The sequence below is a fragment of the Cariama cristata genome, unplaced genomic scaffold, assembly GCF_000690535.1.
Source record: "Cariama cristata isolate BGI_N322 unplaced genomic scaffold, ASM69053v1 scaffold14771, whole genome shotgun sequence".
Lineage (NCBI taxonomy): Eukaryota > Metazoa > Chordata > Aves > Cariamiformes > Cariamidae > Cariama > Cariama cristata.
In genome coordinates this window covers 21,546-43,917 of record NW_009598818.1, presented here as the reverse complement: position 1 = coordinate 43,917, position 22,372 = coordinate 21,546, and the positions used below count along the sequence as shown (strand labels likewise).

At 38.4% G+C, this 22,372-nt stretch overlaps 1 protein-coding gene across 1 annotated transcript in view; it reads right to left on the bottom strand.

The window, feature by feature from the left end:
• Positions 1-262: 262 nt before the first annotated feature.
• The window catches only part of OTUD7A (OTU deubiquitinase 7A), a 34,992-nt gene continuing 12,882 nt past the window's right edge, over positions 263-22,372 (bottom strand). The window contains exons 5-10 of the mRNA XM_009709448.1: positions 21,481-21,593; positions 12,340-12,467; positions 10,575-10,724; positions 4,070-4,184; positions 3,737-3,821; positions 263-1,802 (exon numbers count right to left, since the gene is read on the bottom strand). Of these exons, the coding sequence (XP_009707750.1) occupies positions 369-1,802; positions 3,737-3,821; positions 4,070-4,184; positions 10,575-10,724; positions 12,340-12,467; positions 21,481-21,593 (2,025 nt within the window). The 3' untranslated portion in view covers positions 263-368. The remainder of the gene's footprint in view (positions 1,803-3,736; positions 3,822-4,069; positions 4,185-10,574; positions 10,725-12,339; positions 12,468-21,480; positions 21,594-22,372) is intronic.

Genomic DNA, 22,372 nt, shown 5'->3' with positions numbered 1-22,372 from the left:
TACTGCAACACCACATCTCCGGTATTATGACTTTCCCCTATCATTCTACTACCTGAGTGATGTCAGTGTAAATTCAGGCACCATTAGTAAATTTTTGACCAAACATATACACAGCACTGACAAAGGAGTAAACAACCCTTCAGCTTACCAGTATATGTAAAAAAGACACTGACAAAATGGAAAATAATATTTTTTTTTATGATAAATTAATCCTATCATTTCCTCATTGCCCCGGAAAAGCGAAAAGCTAGACACTATTTACTCATCAATCCTTTATTCTGTTTTTGAAGGATTCCTTTTACTGCAATTCAACACTGTTTACTTTGTAAGTAAGAAAATGGTAAAACTAAGTAGTCATGGAAGAATCCTCAATGCCTGTGTCCCTTGCTTTCCCTCTCCCTGCGCTTTAACTCCTCTTTGTAGCAGTATGAACAGTAATTGTCAGTCTCAGGACGACCATAAAAGGAACAGTTCTCCTTCTTACAGCGGTTCTGCTGGATGGAATACATTGGGCAAACTGTGCTTCTGCCTTGATTTTTATCATTGTTCAACCAGGCCTGAGGAGCATCCTCATCAGCATATTCTAAGCAGTCTCTAATATCACCAGTATTGAATCCATTTGTGTATGTCTGAGACTTGTGTTCAGTAGGCATGGCATAGCTCAGCGATTCCACGGTGTTCACTGTACGGATACCGGATATCCGGGCTGGGCTATAGCTTTGAGAAGACAGCGATCTGTTTTGTTGGGGATAGGTGGCACAGGTTTTTAAGGTGCCAACCACTGGCTTGTAGGTATCATCTTGGAAGCTCGATGGCTTGGAGTTGACATCATGCAAATGGATGACACTTTGCCTTTGAACAGGTGGCGTATGGCTATAGTGGGCAGATACTGGAATGGGTCCACTTTTCTTAGCACCATTACTAGGTGAAGAAAATGACCCAGGAGTGGGACTAGTGCGATCTTTAAATTTTAAAACCAGTTGAGTTGTATGGCTTTGAGGCAAGACGGGTGATGCCCTATCCTGAGGAGATGTTTCTAATTTTTCTTTTGGATATGCTTCTGGCTCCAGTTTCCTACTAGATGACCCATTCAGCGCAGCCTTTTTCTCAGCGTCCTTTCTCTTCTGTTCCTGTTCTGCATTGAAACGCTCCTGTGCACTGGTCAGGTAATAGCCTATCATCTCCTCGTGGAACTGATGCCTATGACTGGTCAAAAGAAGGCCAGCAAAAATAAACTTTCGTTCACCCTGCATGGCAGCTCTCAAAATATTTAGGCTGAGTTTCACGTCAGTGCTGTACTTCCATGGGTCAGCCTGCTTGTCAGAGAAGGATTTAGTGTTCATCTTTTCAATGGGTGAGTTGCTAGCTCTGTCAGTTGGAGATGGAGTGGTCTTTTCAGATGGAGAAGTGCTCGCAGACTGTCCAGATTCCTCTTTGCTCCCTTTTCGTGACTTAGACTTCTTCTCTTTGACTTTCTCTACTGTGTCACCGTTTTTTCCATTCCCTGAATTGGCTCTGCTCATTTTGCCATGTACCAGGCCTCCAAGACCACCCATATTCTTTTTCAGTTTAATTCCCAGGGTTTTACTGAGGCTTCCTATTTTATTGGCAACTGAATCCGTCCTGGTTTTGTCTTTATCTTTCCTCTGTTTGTCCTTTTCTTTTTCTTTACTGTTTTTGCCATTACTGCCGTTGGAATTACTACAGATGGAATCTCGGTCCGAGTCCATTGAATCAGCCAGAGACTGAACGTCTTCCCCGGCTGAAGCTGTAGGGGATTCTGGTTGAGCCAAAGGGGCCTGCTATGGAAAAGTAATTCTAATTAGATACAGCAAAAACAGTTTCATACAGGGACTTCGTGCAAAAAAAACCCCAAATCCAATACAGATTCTGACATTGATTTTACAAGTACTTTTTAACTGATGAACTGCCATTTTAGACTGGTTTCTAAGCTTCTTTGGCTGTGCTTACTATGATCTTGCTTATTCCTACGGCAGCTTTTGGCTCATTTCAAGCACATTTGTAGAACAGAGGTCAGTCATTCAGAGGTTCTGTGAAAATCAGTGTCTGAATCATGGAGAGCTGCGAGTTAGTGCTCCTGTCGAGGGGAAGGCTGCAGCACAGCCTCCCTGCTTGCGTTGACCAGCTGAGAGGCTGGCCAGCACACAGAGATCAGCCGTTCAAGTAGGAAGCATCTACAATACAGGCTGCCTCTCAGCCAGGGCGGAGACAGAGAGCATGGACAGAAACTGATGATATTGTGATGGAAGGGAAATGAGGTTCTGCTGAAAGCTGTGAGGGGATGCAGCACACAAACCTGTATGTAGCAATAGTTCAAAATTCATTGTGTTCAAAACCCAACTTATTTAAATTCATTCCTTCATTGTTCAGGTCTCTGGTGCATGAAAATGAAAGGTATGATGCACCAGAGCTAAACATCTTGCCTGAAATATTAAACTTCAGCAAGTAGACAGGAATAAAATGAGGTGTATTCATTCTTATTGGAAATACAATGCAGATAAAACTGGTGTCAGAAGTCTGAGTTCCAATTTATATTTTAGGTAAGGTGATAAAATATCTTTCTTGAAAATGCAGTAACAAGGATCCTAGGATACTTTAAAATGTGTCTCTGTTCATTTACTCCTGCAAAACTTAGTTTTGCTTTCAGGCAATATCAAGCTAAAATCTGTTAGAGATAAATATGACACACTTAACTAACCATAATGATTCAGAGAAAAAAGCTCTGGGGATGTACATACTTCTAGTACAGAAATGCACACATGCTTCTTCTCCCTGGTTACTTAAATGTCGTCTATCTCTCCAGAATCCCTGAGCAGACTGCTACCTAGTCGGGAGCAGAGTCATTATCCCCACTGGGCAAAGGAGAAAATGAGTGTTTAAGTGACCTGGCTGTGCTCATGTGGAAAGTGCGGAGCAGGGAGAACTAACCCAGGTCCCACAAGTTTCAGGCTCACAGCTTACAACTACAGGACCATTTTGCCTCTCCTTTTTCTGATGTGGTAGCTACTGCTGTAGAAACTGTAGAAAAATGGATTTTTTCCCTCTTGCAGCTTGTTAAATGCTTTGTCTTTTTGTGTTCTGTTCCTCCTTTCAAATCTCATCTATGTAGGCTGTCTAAATCACCTCCATCCTCTCCTAGCAACCTTTTGCCTCCAGTCTAACCCCTAAACCTATTCAATGTAATTTGCGGAGAAATTTGCAGCTGACTAGGTGCCAGCTGGGCATGGTTCTAAAATAGCTTTCTGAAAGAACCAGGCTCCAGTTCAGCATCAGTCTGTGGCCTTTTGTGAGCCACTCTAAACTGGGAGCTGTCCAGGGGTGCAAATGTATTCTCAGAAAGAGAAAGGACTTGGGATTGGTGACCTAACAGTTGCATTAGGAGAGCAAGCCAAAGATCTGAGAAAACAATGATGAAAAAAGGTCTATTTTAAGGTTTTTCTGAACTGCATGGACTACTCAAATAAGTAACAGAAAGATTAAGCTAGAAAATATATTTTGGAAGAGAGTATGAGTTGCCAAAAATATACAAGCAACTGTGTTATTGGAACAAATAGCTAGAAAAATCTATAAGCCTGATTGCAATGACAATGACTCACGAGTGACTTGACCCTGCTGCTAGGACACTGAGGTGTTTCCAGGCAGCTGACCCTACACAACACCCTGTTGTGCCTTCTGTCTCTCATCTTGATTATACCAAGGGGGAAGTTTACCTTACCCGTGTCTCAGATGGTATGCGTATCCACGTTACATTCATATAGCTGTGCAGAAGATTAAGCTTTGCCTCGAGAGACAGAATCAAACTAAGGATGAAAAAAGAAGGGAACAAACAGTCAAAAAAGCCTGAAAGAAAAAAACAATACTTCTTAGCAGTCAGAGATGTAACAGCGGCCTGAATTGTGACTGTCAGCTGGACACCCACCCATGTCTTCTCCCATGTAACCAGCGAACACAAAGAAAGCCCTCTCTGTTAGCAGTTCTCCCAATACTGCAATCAGGTATGGCTCAAGACATTTTACTGCTTAACACTAAAGTTACAGAAAGGTCTTACTTGGCCAGTCTGGTGTTATCATTGTCATCTTTTCCCCACTCCCAGTCTTTCCCAGGATCGACCGCAAAGTGCAAAGGCAGTAACTTGTGTTCAGAGTCAGTCAGGGGGATGACCGCTGAAGTAGAGAAGAAACAAGGATTGGGGTAGGGGGAACAAAAATGACCAAAACCACGATTCAGCTGTGAAAAGCAGCATAACTGGTTGAAGAAGGGCAGACTTTGAGTCTGCTGCAGACTTGTCTCATCCAGAGCACCACAAATGCTTTATACCAGGCTCCATTTCCCTATTTTGATGTTTATGCAATTGAAGAGAGGGAGAGGTTAATACACTGATTGCCCCTAGAGCGAAAGATAGTCACCTGTGGAGAGGGGGAGACCTCTGGGAGAACGACACTGCCATTTGGTAATGCACAATAAACATTTCCTAGAGACAGAGCCATTAGAATAGCAGAAAGCAATAAAAAGTTGAAATATTCCTGCCTGTCTCTCACACAGATGCACATACTTGTTAATTATTTTGTCTTTTCAGTTTAGTACCTTTTTGTTTTCCACTGTCAAAGAAACAAAAATACATTGGTAACAGCATCAAGAAACAAAGCAAAATGCAGTTACAGTAAATTTGGACTCAAACTATGAATTAACATAATTGAGGAGCATAGATCAACATATATATGGGTTAAGAGGTCAGTTTGAGGCCTATCTTGAGTGTAGTGAAAAGACCATTACTGCTGTTATATCCCAGCATCACTGTCTAACTGTTTTGGCTCTTCTGTCCTTTCCCCTCTCTGCCAGGGCTCTGCCTTCTGACATAGATCTTAATGACTCTGCTTTATACTCAGCATGCAGGGACTCCACTCTGATTTTACAGAGTGTCTATCATTCATCACCAGCAAGAAACTAAGAAAAACACTGTCAGCTTTAATTAAAGCCAGCAATTTGCTTTCATTTCATTAGAGGAAAAAAAAAAAAAAGCTGTTGAAGTGTTGAAGGACTGGGTGGGATCCTTAGCATGGTGCAGGTCACTGCTGCTCCTCTGACATCAATCAAGGAATTTAATTTTCTATACAACCCTTAAGGACTTTGCCTAGCTATTCATTCCAGCAAAGACAAGGGGCAAAGAAACCTGGAGAAACCACCCAAACATCATGGCACTGAATTATTGAAAACTGATTGCACTTATTGGTTATATGCTGTTTATAATATTTTCTGCAGTTCAGAAAACATATGTTGTCAAAACAAAGGTACAGCATTTTTGGTTAAATATTGTTCCTCACCTAGCAGAATGGGGGAATTTAATCTGCATTTTAGATTAACACAGTGAAGTCAGTACTTGGTTCAGACAACGACTGCAGAAAGTACATATATTTTTTCATCTTTGCAGACTGGAAATAAAGTCAAACCTCTAAAATTTCATGGAAACGCTGCCCCCTACTGCTTATCGTAGGTAATTCTTGAAATATATTCCCCATATTAACTGCAAATATAGTATAGAACAGCTGGAGATTCACCAACTTTAGTTGCAGATACTGCTGTAAGATGCAAGCACAGAGATTGATATTGTAAGAGAATTTAGTTCCTTAAAGAAACTCTATGTGAATAAGTTACAGAGAGTCTAACTCTACAATGCAAAATACACTGTAAGGTCAGCTCCTGAAGCACAAGAACGTAAGAAATGTACAGCAGAGGTGACAACTGAATACACTTTTTAACACTCGTTGGTGTAATAGGAGGGCTTACCCTGCTGCATTCAATGAAATTATTGCAACAAAGGGCCTGGAATAACTAAGAACACAATTAACTGCTCATGTTTCCCAAGGAAAACACATATTCTGCCAATTAACTGAATTACTAGCAGGTACTGACTGGATTTACAACTGACCTTACACATGACCTTATCAACTGTTTAAAGGAAGAAGGCAACTTAGAAAAGAGCAGCATTGTAAGTTTACAACACAACACTTCCACTTCTGGTAGCACCTGGCCTTACAGGTACAGCCTGGTAGGGAGCTCAGAATGTGATCCTGAGGCAGGTGATGTTAGGAAGCCTGGACCAAAGAACTGTCAGAAAGCTGAATTGGTCTCTTTGGGATATAAATCTCAAAAAGTAAATTTGAGTTTCTTTTCTAAGGACTGCTTCAGACTAACTAGTTTTCACGTACTTCAATGAATAACCATTTTTATAAACAAATTTTAAAGGAATCCTTTCTAAAGCTTAGAGCTGATTGCCTATAGCATGTCACTGTTGTCTTAACTAATGTACACATTATGATACGTACTGTCTCCATCTTCACACAGAAATTTGTTAACTATTATTTTTCAAACTCTGAGTTGAATGGAAACTGTACACTCATTCTAAGTGATAGTCTGAGGTTGCTATGAAGCATTACCGTCTTCATGAAAAAAGTATCTGCTAAAGTAATGGAGTTTTAAAATTCTATCTTTGCTGCGAGATATTTCCTCTCTCTCAAGGAATTCTGTTTGATAGCTGGGGTTTCTTGTAGGATTTCCCCACGTTCCTGACAGAAAAGTATTTTAATGTTGGGACTGCAAGCAGGATCCATCACATTCATCTCTAAAGCAAACCCAACAGATTGCAGCATCTTCCTGATGCCCAGCCACATCAGAGAGTTCGTAACTTTGGTACGGTAGTTTGATTACTCTTGGTTTTGGATGCCCTCTAGCTGAAACCACAGGATCTGAAACACAGTCTACAAGTTGTAATGCCAACAGATGGGATACATCAAAAGTAACAGCAGCTATTTCATCCACGGCAGTTTTAAGACACACAGTGAGGACTTCCATTCCATTCCTCAGTTGGTGTATTGCTTTCTGTGCTGTGACGTCACAGTGTTTTCCAGCACTCATCCTCATGCCTCAAGTGTCATTATTGATCTTCTATAAAGAAGAACACTTCAACTACTTCTGAAAATACTAGTAAAATAAAATGCTGACACAGATACTGACATACTGCTGTAAAAAAACACTGTCACACCTCTCACACTTGTTATTGCAGCCTGATGGTGGGCAGCCATTTCATTGCTGACTGGCTGACAAAGCACGGGAGTGTGGGAAGCTCTAAATTCAATGAAGCAGTCTTAGGGGCAGTTGAGAGCTGGTCTTTATTTTCCATAACAAAGATACAAAACCAGCTGCATAAATATAGCCTGCATGAATACAAAAGTATTTATAGGTTTTGAATCAGATGATGTGGATGTCAAAAAAAGCAGGCCTTCAGTGACCATCAGAATGCCAGCTATGTGCTGGTAAAAAGAAGACATGTCAAAATGTGTTTTAAATCCTCTTCAAACAAGAGGATGTTAGCATGTTTTCTCTCTTTATATACATTTATAGTAGTGCTCAAAGTGATCTGATAAACGACTATATGACAAAGCAGAACTTCAGGCATTCACATCAGCATTTATTTGACCACACATATTTCACAAATATAGGACATCCTGTCTCCTCCACAAAAGAGCTTCTGAGCAGCTTAAACATGTTATGTACGTACATGCAGTAGTTCAGACAGCTTCAGATGCTGCTCCTCCATCCAGTTACATGGTTAGAGTATAAATACTATGACTAAAAGTTATGAATGGCCTGGCTATCAGAAATGCTCCTTTTAAGAAGTTGTAGCTGTAAGCTCTCAGCTGCATTCTGATAGTTGAAAATCTGGCCATGTACTGTGGCACCTGTGCCATTGTCTTCTGACTCTTAACAATTGTGGCTCTCCCTTCCTCTGTGTCAAAGCTGCCAAAATCTCTATGCTGACAAGGTACAAAAAATAAGCATTATTAGAGCACCCTCATGCCAATCCATTTCCTGTCACAACGTTTGACGAATAATAGCAATGCTGTGTTAGCTGTTAGACCGCTGCAGTCTCTAACAGCAACCAGCTTGGCAGCTGAAAGCTAAACCATTCCCTTCATCCCAGATTTAATGCCAAGTGCTCTCTGCTGCCCCACAGAACTGAAGCCTGTGTATTCAAGGCCTTGCAGTAAAACATGTAAAATCGGATCATACAAAACAAACACTATTTTGATTCAACAACCCTTGTAATTAACCTGGATGAACTTATACATGAACAAAGACAATATTTAATGTTACTGATGCTGCGCTGGTTATTTGGTAGCTTTTTCTCTCCCAGAACCTTTCCCGTGCGACTACAGGTGCAGGAAAATCCTACAGAAAGACAGTTTCTAACCACAAGAAGCATATTTAACATTATTGTTAGCACTTGTGGGAGAAATCAAATATGTGACCTTGTTATCAAACCCAAGATCTTGCGGTGTGTAATTAACAGGAATATATGGCTTGTAATATTAGGAACATTTCAGTAGGTGGCACCACGGCGTATCACCGAATACTTCAACGCATCCTGGGAGGCAGGGTTAGAGCAGCGGAACAGTGGTTTCCCTCACTACCTTTTGTCAATCCTGTCACTTACAGGATGCCACAACAGCAAAAGGTTTGCTGGGTGCTGGTTATCCTATCTGCAAAGTTATTGCAGAAACAGTTAAGTTCTGTGTGTTCAATCAAATTATTTATGCACATAGGTTCTTATATGACCTATGATAATGAAGTATGAAGGCAGATAGACGTGCCTGAAATAAATGAGGTTACTGTCAGTCTACTGATATTATTCCTATCCCAATTGTTAGAAAGGAAGAAACAGACTCTGTCTACTCCAGAAATTGTCTTGTTTCACCACCAACAGAACTCAGACCTAAAAAGTATCAAGACCAAAGACGTGGAGGCATGTTCTAGAAGACAACTCCTCAATTTGTAACATAGACATATATGCAGGAGTTGCTAACTTAATACCATGCTGACATTACAGTCCTGGTTGCAGCCTAGCATCAGCAACCATCAACAGTGAAACAGTATTCTTAAAAAGGCTCTCCAAAAGTCTATCTTCATTCATATCACATTATTGCATTAAAATGGTATGAATTTGCTTTGCGGACTTTCATTTCTCACAAGGTATTTCACATCATACCTCAGTGTACTGCTTTGGAAATGGTTCCTATATGAAAAGCATTTTCCGAAGGGCTGCTCTTTTACAGATTGAGGGCTGGAAGGCAGCTGGAATGTCCCAGTGTATAATGCAAAGACCAGACCTATTGCCAAGCACCTACCTACAAATCCCTGCAATAGCTATGTGCCACCGAAGGCTGAACAGTTGGACTGGATTGACTATCCCATTGAATATCTGACATCTGGATCAACCTTTTTCTCCATTTCTGTCTTATGATTCAGTCTCCTCTTCACCAACACAGAGTTTGCCAATACCACACGCAGCCCTTTGCAGAGTATTTCCCATCTCACACAACCTCATGTAAAAAAGTCTCTGCTCCTTCCAAGAAGGATGACTTAACTACATGTCAAATTCTTGGATGAAGACAATTACAACAAAATCTGTTGTTCAAGAGTTTCTTTTCTCTTTTGCATCATTTTAATGAATGTCTTTCTACTTTGCACAGCTGCAGCGTGCTGACTGTCTCATAAGCATGAAAAAATGCCTAATACACCTAAAATCAGATGAAATGCACATAGCTTTAGGGAATTAAATGAAGGATATTTAGTTGCCTCTAAACTACTGTCTAGGAAGGTGGACTAAATGAAATTCACCCAGGAGATCTCAACAACCAGCACACATTCCATGTTTACTTTACAGGCATATGCATTCATAAAGGATTTTCAACATTTCTGCAGTGTCATCAGGCAAAAAAAAGGAGGACTCATATCTAATGATAAGGTTCTTTGCTCATACCTAATGGAGCAAAACTCCATTACATTTTTCTAAAGCCTCACTACATTTTTGGCAAAACACTTTTCACCTCCCCACAAAAGGAGCAAAGACAGGTAGGAGTTCATCTCACAGCTTTCTATTGTTACGCAAACAGGTCTTCCAAATAAGGGCAGTTACAGCTAGCTCCTAGGCTACTGGTGCAGGAACAAATCCAGTTCTGAAGCTCTTGTCACTTCCAATCCCATATCCAGGAAGCTCAAACTTGACACAGAAATACCTAGTCAGACTTTGAAGTAAAACAGAAGACGGCAAGATGATAAGAGAAAAACATTTCAACTAAATGTTTTTAAATGAGAACAGTCCATTTAGCAGACTAGAAGAGAGATTTTTCCATTTCATCAGTTTTCAAAAGTAATCTGACTCGCACTTAATCTTCCAAACATTTTACTAAACCAAATTAACAAAGGCCTTCAAGAACCCAGAAGCACAGTAGGTAACTATGATTATACCTATTTACATATATGGAACTGACAGAAAAGGTTTAAGTGCCAAAGATAGACAGTGATATCACAAGGATGAGGACTGAAGAGTTCTTGGCTTCCAGTCTTGTGATTAGACCACTTAGACTCCTAAGAATGCAGCAACAAAATTTAGTGGATATTGTTTCCTTTCTGATAGATAAATAGACCTACAGGTAGAAGGAAGTATTTTGTGCATTGTATTCAATATATACCCTTGGGTTGTGTTTATAACATACCTTGTTCTCTCTGTTGATCTTTTTGTTCCATGGAAACAAGAGCAGAGAAATGGGCCTGATCATAAGCTAGCACAAGAGGTGAGCAATGGCATCTGTTAGGTAGAACTTCAAGTGGCAAATAAATTCCTCCAAATGGTATAGGTGCAAATGCTGCAAAGAGAAATGAGAATTTTTTTTTAAAAAACTACGTCAAAGAACAGACAACAATGTTGGTTTTATTGTATGTAACAATTGTGCTACAGCATTTTCAGAGCTCCAGGACAGCAGCCTAAAGTGTAGTAATCAATGCAGAAAACAGTCAGAACAAGAAGTAAAATTTCATTATAAAAACATCAGGACATATACTAAGAACAATAATGAAAACATTCTGCTCTTACATATATTTTCCTTGCTCTAATTGTTTACTATTAAGGTCTTATAGCAAAATCTTGATGACTCTTACACATGCATGCAGATTTGTACCTTCCTGTAATACTTATAGGTAGAAGGATATTTTCTAATAATCAGTAGTAAATACATTATCAGTTCTTTTGGTAACATACTCTGCTCATGCCTTGCATTAACAGATTTCTATAAGAAACATTACAAACATGTTTATAGTCCACAAACACATGTCATCACACACATCATATATGTTTGAATATGTGTATGTATGTATACATAATAATGATAAGGGAAGATTAAAAAAATTCTACAAGTACAATCACAGAATCATCAGGGTTAGAAGGGACCTCTGGAGATCATCTAGTCCAACCCCCCTGCCAAAGCAGGGTCACCTACAGCAGGTTGCACAGGAATGCGTCCAGGTGGGTTTTGAATATCTCCAGAGAAGGAGAGAGTGCTCTGCCACCCTCAAAGTACAGAAGTTCTTCCTCATATTCAGATGGAACTTCCCGAGTTTCAGTTTGTGCCTGTTGCCCCTTAACCTGTCGCTGGGCACCAATGAAAAGAGTCTAGCCCCATCCTCTTGACACCCACCCTTAAGGTATTTATAAGTATCGATGAGATCCCCTCTCAGTCTTCTCTTCTCCAGGCTGAACAGATCCAGTTCCCTCAGCCTTTCCTCATGAGGGAGGTGCTCCAGTCCCCTCATCCTCTTCATTGCCCTCCAGTAGTTCCTTGTCTTTCTTGAACTGGGGAGCCCAGAACTGGACACAGAACTCCAGATGTGGCCTCACCAGGGCAGAGTAGAGGAGCAGGAGAACCTCCCTCGACCTGCTGGCCACACTCTTCCTTATGCACCCCCAAATACCAGTGACCTTCTTGGCCATGAGGGCACATTGCTGGCTCATGGTCAACTTGTTGTCCCCCAGGACTGCCAGGTCCTTCTCCGCCGAGCTGCTCTCCAGCAGGTCAACCCCCAGCCTGTACTGGTGCATGGGGTTATTCCTCCTGAGGTGCAGGACCCTACACTTGCCTTTGTTGAACTTCATTAGGGGCCTCTCCACCCAACTCTCCAGCCTGTCCAGGTCCTGCTGGATGGCAGTGCAGCCTTCTGGTGTATCAGTTAATAGTAAATATCTAGGATAAACAAATTTTCAGCAAGACAAGACTTGCATAATTATCCACTGTTATTTACCTTTACCTAATAGAAATGGATTGAGTATCATTCTGCTCTTTTTTTTTCTTTTTTTTTTTCCTCCAGAAAAAGGCACCAGCTATCTCATAAACACTTAGATATGTTACAGCTGGATCTTTTGTTTGTGATAGTTTACAATTAATTCAATTTACATAGGTGCATAAATTTCTAATGAAAAACTCTTACCTTCTCCCCCTGAGTCTCGTAACATTGTGTCTGCTACTACAACAATAGGCCTTCTCAAAATATGGGCTAAGACAAAAACATGGAATTCTTCTAAGCTCTCATACACTGGATCTTCTGAATTATCGACTCTGGAAGACACAGCATTGAAACTTTTTGAACCAACTTGAACCAACCATTGAAACTTTAGTGAACCAACACATCACAGCTATTTCTTCTTCCTTGTCACTCATATTTTCACTCTTCTGAAACACATATTCCGATTATTGAAATAGGTAACATAAGAAATTGGAAAGGAAAATACATTTTTGGAAATAAAATAATAGCAACAGAGAAAATGTTTTTACTTGTAGACTCCACAGCAAAATTAATTACTTTCTGATATTGTTTGGTAGCCTAATGGGAATAAAAAAGATAATTCTTAGACAAGCTAAGCTCTACAGATAACAAAAAAAGATAAGCACATCTGGAAGTAGGATCATCCCTCTCCTCTTAAGCATTTGCCCAAAGATGAGATGAAAATTCTCATTTCTCTTTACAGAATACAGAAGGAAATCTAGATCAAGATGTAGTTAGGTGAGACAAGGCCAAGCATTTTTGCCAGTGGAACTTTGTGTTTCAGAAAACACACAGAAAGAATTAATACAAGTATCTTACATGGTAGGAGAGCAGAACATAAAATTCAAATAGTTAGACAGGACTACACAGAAACCCAAGTCTTTTCGTTACATTGGCCTTCTACAGGTCTGATTCAAATACCACAGGAATTAATGAAAATCTTTCCATTCTCTTTATCTAGCTGGAGAAGATACAGAGCACTTCAAAAAGTGAAGAGATAATATTTCATTTTTAGATTAAAATAAATGTTTTATTGAAGAGTATTCCATAGGTCTAAACAGTGTTAATCCTCAATCAGCTTCACAATGAGCAAGTAATTTAAGACAAAGACAAAAAAGTGCTGTTCTTGGACGGAATTTGTCATGCTTTAACCCCAGCCAGCAGCTAAGTACCAAAAATTGATGTAAAATATAACTGGAAGACAATTTGAGCACTTGAAGAGTCTTCTGCACTCTGAAGAGTTGTTTCTTCCTTTCAAATTGTTGATACTGTTATGGAATATACATCTTGGGGAAAAAATTATTAAATTCATTATCCTTACTTGGTGAAAATGCCCTTCAACATCTAGTTCTCCAAAACATGCGTATTAAGAGCTAACACTCTGATAGTATGGTGTACTGTGTCAAACCCGTGATAATTAGTCCTAAATTTCAAACGTGGCCAAAATGAATAAATTGCCTACTGAAAGAATTTGACAAAGACAAGTATACACAATATGTTTTTAAAAAATGACTGAGCCATCCCAGTCCTACCTGGGGCGGTTTGGGCAGTTTCTGTGCTATTCATAATCTGATGTTTGAAAGGCATAAGCAATGACAGAGGAAAAAGAAAAACTGAGTAACAGGATGTCTATTAGAAAAGATAACTAGTTGCAACAGCAATATCGGAGAAAACTCATGTTAGATTACATAATTACTACTACCTAGAACAACGCAGAGATAAGACATTTAGGAAAGCCAAAAACATGTACAGCACATACAGCAAGATTTGTAATTTTTCCTGTCAGTACTAAAAAGTTATGAATCACCTAGGGAACTAGTCCCTGTCAAATTCATCTACAGCCTATACATCTATTCTCAATAGCATCAAGTATCAGAAATTCAAATTTAACAACACAAATCAATAGTGTTAAACCACCATGTACATATAGAGAAGCAAATCCTTAGAATATAATTTATGGACTAAAATCCTTAAATTCCTTAAAATATGCCCATGCTATCCTATTCGTCTGACCACATCAGTCTTATTTTCCCAACATATATGATTTCAAAAAACCTTTTTCTTCATATATGAATGGACAAACACAATTGCTAAGTTTGTTTTAAATGTTCTCTTTTACTAAAAAGCTTACAAAATGCACAGTTACATGTTTCATGGCTCAAAACATTTGATAACAAGAAGAGAGAAACTTAATGTTAAAGAACAGGTGCTATAACTAGGGATATGCCACTGATCACTAAATGCAATGGGGTACTTTTCCCTCCAAAAAGGTAAGACTGAAAACCTGAATTAAAATTGAGTGACAGAATTAAAAAAAGGTTTTCCAACTAGCATCAGTATGCTTTGGATCAGCCCCACAATCCTCCAGGAAACAGAAATGCCCAGCAGCTTTGGAAAGGTAACCTATGAAGTCCATCATTTATGAAACAGATCAATCTTTTATCTGGACTGCAAGAATAAATCTGTTGAACTTCTCTAGCTGAACACTTCCAAGCCCTTCTATGACTTCATAAGCATTTTACAGAATTTTGGTTTCAGTTATCTCCGTTGCTATTTTTCTAGTTTAATGTCATTAATGTCACTATCACATTTTAAAGCTTTGCCTCTGCCTAGAAGACAGAAATAAACACACTAGATGGAAGAAGACTGAAAAATGGTAGGGTTGGGGGAAGCAGACAAAAGTAAGACGATAATTTACAGCTGAGTGACACTTAAGAAATATAATACACACAGAGCACAGCTTCTGTGAGACGTGACAAATAAAGGTGGGCAACATAACCTAGGCACACTCTTAAATGAAGGCAGCAATTGTCCTCTTATTGTTAGGTGTGCAAAAAACTTCCATAATTAACTATCATTAATTTTCATTATATGTGAAAAATAGTAATTGAGCATAATTGTATGGGCACTGTTCTAGAATATGTGGGACAAATACAGTAACCTTCTCGCAGGTCTGATGGCATCCAGCCCATCCATGGAACTTTACTTTAAAATCTTTCATCCCAACCTACAGGCACAGCAGGATGGAAATTATTAACAGCAGGCTGATGCAGGACACGAATTCCCTGATCATACAGTAAAGACACCTCTCCTTCCCTGCATCCCTATTCCCATCACTCAAACAGGAACTTTTTCCTGATGTTCAAACTAAATTCCCCGTTTTGTAACTTCCTCTCATATTCCTTACTGGATTCTTCTCCATTGCCGGCTGCGACAGCTTTTCAGCATTTGCAGTCTATTATGTCACCCTCAGAGTAACTTGTTTGCCAAAAGGAAGTTGGAAGAATCAGGTTATTGGCAAGACAATACGCTACAAAGATTTCCAGCTATTTAGTCATGTTAGTATTTCTAGACTATCAGTCCTAAAGTTTTTTCTTCAAATCTTCTAATTATTCCTCATCTCCTAGTTAATGAGGTTTCTAAAAGTGAAAGGCGTATTCCAGATGCAAAGGCAAAGGGACCTTTATCCCTTTGGTCAGTTGATGTTAAGCCTGACTGCCCATGAAGTCCAAAATTCCACTGGGCTTTTTTACTCTTCAATATCACATCACCAAGTTTCTTGATTCACTATTTTGATTATATTCACACATTTCAAATCCTCCTCTTCTATTACATGTCTTTTCCATTGCTCATTTTCACAGAATCACAGAGTGGTTGAGGTTGGAAGGGACCTCTGGAGGTCACCTTGTCCAACGCCCCTGTTCAAGTAGGGCCACATAGAGGCAGGACCCTGCCCAGGAATGTGTCCATACAGGTTTTGAATATCTCCAAGAAGGAAGACTTCACAGACCCTCTGGGAAACCTTTTCAACGTTCAATTTTATTTTGTCATTGCCAGTAATTCATGTGGGCCATCTTATATTATTTCAGTGCCATTGCTGAGGATTCAGTACGATTTTCCTAAAGATTAATGAGAATGAAAAATCATCATTAACAAGCATCCATATCAACCTACCACATCATTTGATCCACTTATCATTCCACTTTTTTTCATGGACCTTTATTTATGCTAACTGTATGGCCATAAAAATTGTGGGCAAAATAATTTTGTTAATGTAACATGGAAGCAAGGAAAATTTAAGAAACTGAAATTAATTCCTCTGTTCATGTAAAGTTAATTTTTTAAATAATGAAAAAATATAAGAGCAAACAAGATATATAAGAGCATATATATATATGCCATATATATAACAGCATATATATATACGCCATATATAAGAGCAAATGAATCTGCATTGCAGAATCCTGCTCAACCAGGGCTCTCTGACTAAATAATTTATCTTGATTGTAAGGACAAATTAACAAAACCAAACCAAAACAAAAAAAGATCTCAGTCTATCCTACAGGACCACTGATACCTCAAATCCAAATAGTGCAGACACCTACTTAGCACCCCAAAAAGATTCTCTCTGCTATGGAAAATCCAATTTGTACTGCAGCCAGTAATGAAAAAAAACTCAAAAAGCTGAAACAGGAAAGTCGCCTACCCTGCTGTTCCACCTGGCTATCTGCTGTCTGTTCCTCTCTTTTGCCTGTAAACTCTGAGCGAGATTTGTTTTCACATCCTTGGATTTCCTTCTAAACAGCTCCCTATGGTAACCTTGTTTTTCTTTCCCACACATACACTCCATATTCTCAGTTTATCCAACAGACTCCTAACAGCTATTCCAAGTTTAGATTAAGTTTCAGGATTCACACAGGGCAAGAGACCAATGCCTGTAGACAGTTGAGATGTGAGATGTACTGAAACAACATGACAAGTATCAAGTTCTTCAACCTGGTGATTAGGTACGGGCATGAGACCGGAATGAAATCTGAGTTCATATCTCGATCTACCACCATTCCATTTCTGAAACCTCTTCTTTCCCTGCTTAAGAATCCCAAAATTAAAACCAACATACACCACAGCCGCAGCTTACTAGCAAGTACAAATTCGTGCTGTAGGTAGATATAAGAATCTATCTGTTGATTTCCTTACACAGTATTTCAGCAATGAGCTTCAACTCAAACACAAAAAATGGCATAGTAGTGGGATATTTCCCTGCTTTTCTTCAGGGGGAAAAAAAAAAGGTATACTGCATTGACTAAAGGAGATACAGAATGTGAATGTTTTGAGTTCCAATTTTTATTTCTTAATTTTTAAAAATATCAATACTTTTGTCTCAGGCAAAACCAACATATAAGAAGCAGTTTTCAAGGCATATAATGAAAGAGAAAACCTAAATCAACTTTCCCTAGATTACTTTGGTTTGAATGTTATTTTGTATTTAATTGTGTGGGAATGCACGCTTTTGTGTAAAACATCCTCTGTGGCATGTGAGATGCAACCATCTGTCAAATAGGAAACATCCTGAATTCAACAAAAACTTGTTAAATAAGGAAGAACCCAATCACTATGCAGGTACTAGTATTTAATTTTAATATGATGTAAATCTGATCCCTCCTTTGCCTTGAATTTTATCTCTTTTCTAGAGTCTGTGGGATATCCACTGTTTTCAGTTCTGAAGGGCTGTCTGAACTAGCATATTTGAATCACCATGGCAATTTGATTATTCACAGGCTGTGTTTGGCTTAAGTACAATTTACATTGACTGGAAATAGGCCAGATGAAAAGATTTATTAGCCACCAGAAACTTCAGCTAACAAGGAAAAGATATAGTGTTATAATGAACCTTTTTCTATCTGCACCCTATAATTGCTGCATATATGCAACAGTTAAAAAGGAACAGTACTCCTACAATAGACAACCAGATCAAATAAAAATAGTTTTAAAGCAACGTCTTTGTTAAATGAACTAAACTAAATTCTCTACAAGATGAGGGTCTTTGATGGAAGCAGTCGTTTTCTATGAAAAATTGTACGTTGAAATACTCTGAATACCGAACCAAGTCTGAAACCTCAGCAATTACACGGATTTGAGAGGTACTTCCTGTTGAAATGTTCTGGTTTTCTGCCTTCAATAAAACTCTAATGACACACAGGAAGATTACAGCAATATCCCCTCCCTTCTTCCCCATTTAAAATCACTTGACTTTATTAATAAGATACTGCCAACAGCATCTGAGACAGCTAGCGAGAAGGTGACAGTTAATACTAAATAAGAATACCATCCACTTTCAAAATCTGTATTAGCTCACACCATGATATCCAGCTTTCAGCTCTACTAGGTTTTCAAGAAGTGAATAACAACAGTGATATTCAATCTAGCACTAGAACAGGCTTTGAAATCTCTGACAATAGTCTGCAAAATGAAGGAATGGGCTGGAATTTTCTCTTTAGCAGGATTGCAAGTTAGGTTCTTAACAAAAACAGAGGGTACAAGACATTTTTCAAAGCAGTTGCTTCAATTCAGTACCCCTGATTTTGCCTGTAAATGGATATAAATGAAACAATTATGTTAATCTGAGATTTATTTTTTACATTTACAGAAAGATGTGCAAATCTGTTTCAAAACAAGAATCTGCTTCATAGTTAATTAGTTTGCTCTGCTTGAGGGATTTTACATGTTGGAAACAAGAACTTAAGAACCAGGCTTTTCTGTGTTCCCTTTATCTTTTTTCCCAACTTCCAAGCCTCAGAAAAGGAGTGCTCTGAAAGAAGAAATCTTTGGAGATTTAGTGACAATTGCTGATCTACTTTGCATGTCGTTCACTCCGAAAAATAACTAAAAGGAACTTGCAGGTGAATGAGGCAGCATAATTCCAGACTTAGGCTTGTCACTGAATTCTTTTGAAGCAGATACAACTTCTGATGCTTTAGCTAATTCTGACACCAAAGGAGAATGTCTCATCTACAATTCAAAGACTAATTTGCCAGCTTTCTTAATACAGTACCTAACTAGAGAACGTAATATACCCCATGTCAAAAATACTATTTTGATATTCCTTTTCCTTCTCAAGGGCTCTATTTTGAGCCTGGCTACATTAAACTGAGAAAATAATTCATTCTGTCACATTCATTCTGTCTTTGGAATGATTCTAAAGAGAAATACATATTCACATGTTTAATAGGATAAGTTTCTTGCCTGATTCCTCTTTCACTGTTTTAAAGGAAAAATTAACTGTTGTCTATTTATCCTTACTTTATTTTGATTTGCAAAAAGAGAAATGCAAACCATGATGAGAACATTAAAAACAATTTAAATTAATTCTTCATGTAATAGTGATACTCCCTGTTTAAATAGAACTAAAGGGAACTAAAGGCAAAGATGGTTGATTGACTGGCAAATGCAACATTTGAGGTCATCTCCAACTGGTAGATACTGAAACTACACAGTACATGAAACGTACAGAATGAGACAGACAGACTAAGGCCAGAGAAAATTGGTGGTGAAATGGTCAAATTTAATAGAAATGTGAATTGAACTGCATTGGAAGACTAAAGCCTATCAAAAGGAAAATATCTACAAACATAGGAAACAAACTACAGAGTAAAATGAAAACCAATCTATTTTTTTTAGCCTCAAAACAGAAGAAAGTGAGACACATTATGGCTGACAATGTTCTAAACAATGTTCTCCAGCATTAGTAGAATTACCTATCCTTGACATCACAGGGTTAAAATATGATATTCTCTCAAAGCCCAGAGAATATTTTCTGAAAATTTTATTACTCTCGTTGTGTTGCATGGCCTATTTTGTCAATTTACTCATCACCTCATGCAATTTTCTCCAGGGGAAATAGTAGCTAGAGAAAAACAGGCACTGAATAAACAAACACTAAATATTTTTAGTGATAAACACTAGACACAAAACCTAAAGCTTCTGCATTCTTAAGGTTGGTTAATAATCCTATACTTTGGGAACATCTGCACTGCAAGTGAGGGACGGTTTATCATACCAGCTATTTAAAGAGGATTCTGTATGTACATCAGGGGCATTTAAATGGTGTAGATACTATTTCATCCCCAACTTTTTCACAAATATGTTTCTATCCATTTTTTCCAATAGCTTCTAAACATCTAAACTAAATGCATGCTGGCAGTAAAGTGGACAGTACTGCTTTTTTTTTCCTGCGACCATCAAGTTTTCTGGCACTGTTTATAATAAGCTAATTGACTGAAATGCTACTAATTGAGTATTATACAAAGATTAAACACACATACTAAGCTGCTCTTCAAGATCTCTTTCTTTGCTTGCCTGTTAGCCCTGGGTAGTAATGAGCAAACATTGCAACTTTTCAGAGTGTAATCAAAGTTGCTGCAATCAGCCATACTCTTATGGAATCAATCTAGATAAAGAGATATGAAATTAGGTAAGAAAAGAATCTGACGTTGTTCTTAGGAATACAGACATACCCTATGTAGAACCTTCCAGCAACATCAAACTTTGCTAGTATGATAGTGAATCAGTTTAATTTGAAATAAAACCCTCTACAATCCTTAAATAACTCTTGCATTTGACAGCGCTATTTATGTTACGTGGGTTTAATAAAAGCTTGAATAGTCAAAGAAAGGGCAACTGTTCCTATCAGTGCAATATTAATTATCATAATTCTTAAAGTTTTTTATAACTGTTCAAAAGATTGAAGTAGCTTATTGATTTTTCAGACAGGTTTCATGAGACTACAAAGTATAACTTGATATTCTACTTTCTGTTTAAAAAGACACTGCATCCAAATATTTAATCTTTAGCTTTGATAGCAAAAATATTACTTTTTCCCCCTGTATGTTTAGAGTTAATTGCATTCTAAAAGTAGAAAATGTGAAGAGTTACTTGGTGACTTGCCCTCAAAAAAGATCTCTCTAAAGATTTTCTGTTTGAACTACAAAGAAAAAGAGGACTGAAATAAATGTATGAATATGAGAAGATGGCATTAAAGCTGTGCTAAAGCACAGAAAAGGTGATATCTAGGCACAAACTACTTTCTTCTGGAATGCTATTAGAAGATGTGATATTATTCTGTCATTCCATGTTTTAGTGAAAATATCTGAGCAGTGGCTATCTTTCTGCTAAGTCTTCCTCAAATGAAAAGTTGCATATCTTCAGTGAAACGAGGCACTTCATCTCCTTGAAGCTAAATGCTATTGCCAACATGCTTGTTCCCGAAGCCAAGAAATTAGGATTTATGAAATCCAGACTCTTTTGGATGCAAAGTAACCTCAGGTTACTGGCAATTGTACAAGGAAATTTAATCAAAATGATAAATATTATAATGGCATGTTCAGATAATTATATTCCACCATGTAAAAAATCGCAACCAGTTGAAAAGGCAGTTTGATGGTCCCATAAATATCTTAATTCATTAATACCATATTGTTTTCCTACTGAGAACAAAAACTAAAAGATTTCGTCATACTCTAAACTTACCCACCACCAGTGCCTCCATTTTTGCTGAAATGTGTACGAGGCTCACTTGATGCCAGTTTAAGCAGTTCATTCCACTCCCGTTCCCATTCTTCTTCTGTATACACTAAACCTGACTATGGGAGAGAATGAAATACCTTTACAATTATGCTGGTACAAAATGTAAGCAGGGTTCTGTAGTAGTATTTACAACTACGTTATTCTGAGCTTCATACGTGATAAGGTTTAATATCTTGGACTGTTAATGGTTCAACATTTTTATTCAGGTGAAAGAATATTAACTTATTAAAAGAAGATCTAACCCACTAACTGTATACTGGATTACATTTCTAGATGTGGGTCTGCTGCTGCTAACACAGTGCTCCACTATTGGAGATCCAGTTATTCATACCCATATGAATTCCTTGCAACCATGGTTAGCATGCTTTACTGCCCATTTCTAGAGGTTTGCTTTCTTCCCCAATATCTGGAACTACTATGAATGCCCTCCTTGGCAGACAGGTGATGCTTTCTCCCTCTGTTCAAGAGCACAAAGGGTATATAAGTGCTTCTGTGCCCCTGTGTTTTCAGGTAGCCTGAAGTAGCTGAGTCAGTCACAGCTCAGCTGTATTCTCACTGACTGCTGCCAACAAAAAGCAGATTACAAACAAGTCACAAACATTTAAGCATATTCACTTGATTGCATTCAGGATTACTCCTGAAACTGGCTTTTCTAGCCACTGTTTAGGGACAGATATCTTAGAGAAAACAATACATGCTGAAGTACAGCTTTTAATCAACAGTCAAACCAAATCTACAGATGATTTTAGTTAAGAAACATCCACTCAGTATTTGGTCACAGCTCTAAGAATCCTAATTCACCATTCTGGGGAATGTTTCCTAAATGGGGTTTTCT